Consider the following 6275-nt stretch of genomic DNA (forward strand, 5'->3'; position numbering starts at 1 on the left):
AGATATTAGCACACAATCATTTATTTTTCCAATGGCAATAGCTGTGATGTAAACAAATTTATCCATAGTAATATGTTTCTACTTGCATTTTTTCAGATTATGTATAAAATAACTAAATCATTTGTAAGCCTCATATCTGTGTACAATTTGATTTTTGTTTCTAGGTAGCAGAGTGGGTGGTAAGGGAGAGGCCATACAAGTTAAAAGAGATAGACTATTCATATCTTCTAGAATTCACAGCAAAAGTACATGGTATGGACAGAGCAGAAAAATTATTTATGCATATTCCTTCTGAATTTCAAAATGAGCTTTTGTATAACAACCTTGTTATGGCTTGTTTGGAAAGAAGATTAATTGGAAAAACTCTGCAGTACATGAAGAAAATGAGGGAGCAAAGTCTTCCTATAGCTCCCATGATATATAATAAGTTGATCTTGCTTAATGAATCATTGGGTCACAAAAAGAGCATCCATAGCATTCTCGTTCAGATGAAGGCAGATGGTGTGGCTCCAAATACCCGCACTTACAACATTCTTTTAAAGATAAAATCACGAGATTATGATATTGAAGGGATACAAAATGTATTTGATAAAATGAACCAGGGTAATGTCAGTCCTAATGAGATAACATATTGCATTTTAGCAAATGCATATGCCATCGCAAGATTATATGCTGCTGCAGAGTCCTTTGTAGAAGCAGCGGAAAAGACAAAAACAGGTACTAACTGGTCTACGCTGGATATATTGATGTCATTATATGGTTCCTTGAGGAAGGAGGATGACCTGAAACGAACATGGGAGCTTGTGAAAAAACTTCCAAATATTAGAAGGAAAAGCTACATACTGGCAGTTGAAGCATTTGGAAAGATAGGCTGCATTGATAAGGCAGAAGAAATATGGCAGGAATTGATGTTAAAAGGAGAGAAATCAACTGAACATTATAATGCAATTATTTCAGTATATGGAAGGCATGGTCTAATCCAGAAGGCCGCACATATATTTAGAGAGATGAGAGCATCAAGTTACAAGCCTAATGCTATAACATTTCACCATTTAATTCTATGTTGTTTGAAAGCAGATTTGGTAGATGAAGGTTTGAAGAGTATTAGCATGGCAGAAAATTACCCGGTCAACAATCGAGTGCAACTGTCTACTCCATGGCTTGAAACAACTCTTCTGATTGTGGAGACATTTGCTAATAAAGGCAATGTAGAATTTGCTGAAAAATTCTTTACTGATATTACAAAATCTAAATACTGTAGATACACTTTTGTTTATAATACTCTCCTAAAAGCATATGTAAAGGCAAATTTATGCCCTCATGATTTTCTCAGGAGAATGATTCTAAGTGGAGCAAGGCCAGATTCTGAATCGTACACTCTTGTCAAGCTTTTAGAACAGTTAAATACTGGAACCGTGCAACATTTATAGATTTTCCATATTGAGAGGAAGGTAACGCTGACCACATTTTAGTCAAAGGGCAAAGTGGCAGAGGTTTTCAAACAGCATCTGAATTTTAAAAGTTGTAGATCTATCAAAAGTTTATTTCATTCAAGAGTCCTTTCTTTGTGCATATTTACCATGGAAATGGACCAGTATGAATGAAACATTTATAATCTCTAATGTTTTCTTTGCTGATATCTTAACATTTCATTCACCCAATGTCTCTCAAATATATTGTGAGATCCAATGAAATGAATTTTATCTCTCGTCATAGAGAGTAGAAAGTATATATATATTTCTGTGATGTTCAATTTGAACTTATGTATTCAAACCTTCAATTTCATTATTTTTAAGCCATTCTTAGATGGGCAAGGTTGTTTGTGAAAGTAATTTCCACACCGTAGTTTAGAAAGTCGGAGTCATTGCCCAGACTTGTGATTTCAAGTCTGAGGTGACCTCGCAGAGCCTGTAGGCTTGAGTCACAGACCTGCGGAGTCCATGGTAGGACTTGTGTGTCTGTGGAGGATCGCTTGTGGATTTGACAATTCTGTAGGGCAGGTATTTAACTTAAAAGCCATTAAAAACTACATCATTCTTAGCCCTAAATATATGCCAACTCCTTACAACATTTGCTCATTTTGAGCTTATTTCATCTTCCCATTCTCTTTCAAACTATTTTTACTCTACTGGGTTCTCTTCTAGGGTACTAAATGTTTTTTGTGCAAGGAGCTGATAGGGTTGGATGTATGATGGATTTGTGCAAAGGAAGAGGTTGTAAAAGGCCTTGGATATAAGTTACATATTTCCAACTTCTCACTCACATCTATACTTGGCTTCATTGTTTGCATTTTTTAGTTAACCCTCATTTTTCCCCTTTCCATGGTGTAGGGTTTACTATTTTAGTATGCCAGAACCAGAAAGGAAAGACCCTGCTTGGAAGCATGGAAGGTTGAGTACAAAGAAAGGGCAAGTTTTTGCAAATGTTGTGGTCTAAGTTTTTAGGAAGAGGCATTAATGACCTCAAATGTCACTTTGTTTGCCTACATGAATATGACATTTCATTATGCAAAAATGCTGAGCCTAAGGTAGTGAGGGAGGTGACGCAATTGTAGTCATTTCATGCAAAAAAAGGAAACAAAGAACAATGCAAAACTAACAAATAACTACGTCTTTTACATCTTTAATACTTCGAAGTGGATTGGGTTCTAAACATTTGGTCTACAGTTTGTGATTTGGGGAGTTAGGTTGCGTTGGAGTCTTTAATGAAAAGAAGTATCTTTCATCTTCAATTCATGGAAGTGGATTGTTTTACTAACATTGGGCTTAGAGTTCTTAATTTGGAGAGTGAGATTGTGCCATGTGCTTTTTGTTCACAACCATTGCTGCAAATCACAAGTTTGAACACAGACAATTGAAAAATGTCAAATAGTGAATGCAATTGGTGATTTTTGACAATTTTGTGACATTCTCCTCAATTCAAGTAGGTAACATTTTGATCTTTTCCTCGTTTTTTAATTTTAATTTTCAAAGTTTTGTTTAGGGTTTATGCTTTTTGGTTTTTTTAGATTTTGTTTTCTGAGTTTTGTGTTTTACATCCCCTTTTTTGTTGTACACATGTAGATAGTAAATCCAACTAATTATTTTTGTGTATTCGAAGTTATTTTGATATGAGATGCAATATAACAATTTTTTTCATTTAAAAAATTGTTTTTTTAAAATTATTTTTTCAATTTGTTGAGTTTTGACAATTTTATGTTGAGTTTTGCCATTGAGTCCAAGCTTGAGGAAAAAATTGGCATATTGAGTATTTGTCAAGTCTGAGTTTCAACGCTATCTTCCATAGAGATTATCATATGTGCTTATTTTGGAGGTGTCATTAGAACATGCAAAAAGAGCAATTAGATTTGGGATATAGCAAATGCATGACAAAATATTTTGTTTTCAAAATCATACACTTTTTGATGGTTTCTTTATTTGGTGTAAAATCTAATTTATATTGAATGAAGAAAGACAATGTATAATGCTCAATAATGGATGTAATGTTGAATATACAGAGGCTTGTTGGATGTTCTCTTGGGGTTTTGCTTTTGTAAGTTTTATAGTGTAGTGGTTACATATTGCTTTATTCTTTCTCTAGAATCATTAGCATGATTTAGTTATGTTCAATTTATTCTTGGACAATTGGTTGTCTTCATTTTGGGTAGTGAATGACCAATTTAGTGGCTTAGGTTAATTGATGTTATGGTAGTTGTGGAATAAGGGCATACCCTTTGAAAGTGCATTGTTGGTAAAGCGAGCACAAAGGATAGTGTAATGTATAATGTGTGCAAATCACATTGTTGGCAAAGTGGGCACATAGAAGAGTTGTGTGAGGTGGGTAGTGGCTGTCATTGTTAACAAACCTCATAAGATGGTTTTCCTTCCAAACTAGCACCAAGAGACACCCATGTACAGTAGTACATAGATTCTCCACATTATACAAATTACTTTAGAATCTAGGTACGGATGATAACTTAGAGCCAATGATTTACAGTGGTTTTCATTAAATTAGTACAAATTGGATTAATCAAATTTTCATTGTGTTTATAAATTCCATTAACAATGAATATCTTTTTTATTAGCAGATGTTTTTTATTAAGCAAGTAGCAAGAACAAGAGTGTTGACCCTTAATACAACCCTCCTTAGGCAGCAAAAGATATAACAAAACAGAGGTGAGAGCCCCAAACAAAACAAGGTTAGACAGGCCCAGAGAAAACCTATCAAACCAACAACAACCCAAACCCAAATCAAGGAAGGGGAGAAACACTTGAGCCTTGACAAAGAGGAGTTTGGGGGAGGGGGGAAGACTTCCCTTCCGCCTACGACAAACCATAGTCCAGGCAATATTGTCATTAGGACCATCAAAAGAAGGATCAAGCGGGGAGGACCCCACATGGACTCCATCTGCACTGATAGTAGATTGTTGTTGCAAAATAGCAGTAGGGTGTTGCAGTGGAACAACATTAGGAGTATATTTGACAGGAGTAGAATGGAGTTGTAGGACAGGGGTAGAGGAGCAACAAGAGAGGGATTTTTAGGGACGGAAGAGGCCGCAACAGTGGTAGCAAGAGGATCGACATCGACTTCAGCAACAGTGAGAGGCATAACATCATCCTAGGAGGAGACATCATCCTCTCGAAAGGAGCCAACAAAATGCGAGTCAGAGGCATTGACAGTCAAGTGATCCGAAGTAGCACCCTTCCACCAAGTTGCAACAACTTTGTGACAAGGCAAAGAGCAATCCGAAGCTAGATGACCCGTTGAGAAACATCTTTGGCAGCGAAAGGGGAGGCCCTCGTAATCCAACGGTTGAGTCCAAGGCCCATCCCGTACCATAAGAACCACATCCCCAGGGAGAGGTGAAGATATGTCTTTTGTTAATATTTATAAATTTGTTATCACAATATAATTTTATTAAACTTTAATTAAATTATATATCTTGTAATTATCAATAGTTATTATTTATAGTCAACAGTTATAGTTATAGTTTTTAGTGTTTTAGGGTCTATTGTATTTAACACAAATAGTTTATTTGATTTTGTTGGAACTTCAATGTTTGACATTTTTTGAGGCTCTAGAAGTTCATGCAATGAGTGTTGTCTCATCTATAATTCACCTCAAGCTCAAGTTTATCCACAATAAGAAGAAATGTGTATTGATCATTAGTGACAACTCATGTCACTTTTATCGAATTATTGAAAAGGACAAAACTTTGATTTCTTCAAGGACAAACCTATCTAAATAATTTCAAATTTAAAGAATATTTTTCTATTAAATAAATGGATGTAAATGTTTCCATAAAAGACAATATCTATTTTATCTTAAAACATAAAATATCATAATATCACAAAGTAGATTAAATACATTAACCATTATACATAGTACATCATGATGCATGTTGCAATGATAGAATAATATTCAAACCAAAGTAAAAGACTACAAATGAGAATAAGGACTATTGTCCTAGCAATTTGCAAATGTCATTAGTTTTACAAAAATCATGATTTTTTTAATTACAAATAAATGTTCCATGGTCAAATCATTTCATCTAAGTGCAAGAAATATGATTGTCAAGTTGTATGGAGGGAACATCATTTTGAGTGGTTTATCCCCAATCACAAACCAAACAATTCCCTCTCAACTTTCTATTGGAAATGATCGAACCCTTCAACAAAGGTGGAAAATAATGATATTTGCTCTAAAACCAAATTCAAGAACCAAATGTATGTGTACAATCAAAATTAGATGCAACTAGTCATATAGCTTCTAGATACCCTCTACCTATCTACCTATTGATGCCTACTAACATGCAATCTTGACAGTATTATGAGACAATGATATACAATCATAGCATTGTTTTGGCTAAAGATTTTAATTGTAAATCTTAGCTAAAGCTTTGAACTATAAATCACATTTAAATATTTCATCCATTCACAACACTACTATCTCTTGCTTGAGTCATGTAAAGTAAACATAAACAAGAACATAGTGCATAGACCAATAAAGTAGTTTTTTATAATTTATCAAGTCAACTACCATACTGCGAACATTACCCTACCTTTAAGTTAGTGTAATATAATTTCATATTCTCTACAATTCTATGTGTAGTCCTCTAAAATATATAGTTATAATAAAATTCATTTCCATATATAAATTAATCTAAATATCTACATATGCATGCTATCTATTTTTGCTTCATCTATGTTTATACTCATTTGTATCTTCAAGGAAATAATAATCAATACAAGAAAACAAATGCTATGGATCTCTTTGCATTGATATATTCTTTTCTT

The 6275-nt window shown here is 34.1% G+C and overlaps 1 protein-coding gene across 2 annotated transcripts in view; it reads left to right on the forward strand.

Annotated features, from left to right (window-relative positions):
- Positions 1-1566, forward strand: part of LOC131079584 (pentatricopeptide repeat-containing protein At1g07590, mitochondrial) — an 85654-nt gene extending 84088 nt beyond the window's left edge. For both annotated transcript variants that reach the window (XM_058017573.2, XM_058017574.2), the window contains one exon: positions 165-1566. In XM_058017573.2, coding sequence (XP_057873556.2) covers positions 165-1430 — 1266 coding nt within the window. In that variant the 3' untranslated portion in view covers positions 1431-1566. The remainder of the gene's footprint in view (positions 1-164) is intronic.
- Positions 1567-6275: the final 4709 nt, after the last annotated feature.

Source organism: Cryptomeria japonica, chromosome 9, assembly GCF_030272615.1.
Source record: "Cryptomeria japonica chromosome 9, Sugi_1.0, whole genome shotgun sequence".
NCBI classification, from domain to species: Eukaryota; Viridiplantae; Streptophyta; class Pinopsida; order Cupressales; family Cupressaceae; genus Cryptomeria; species Cryptomeria japonica.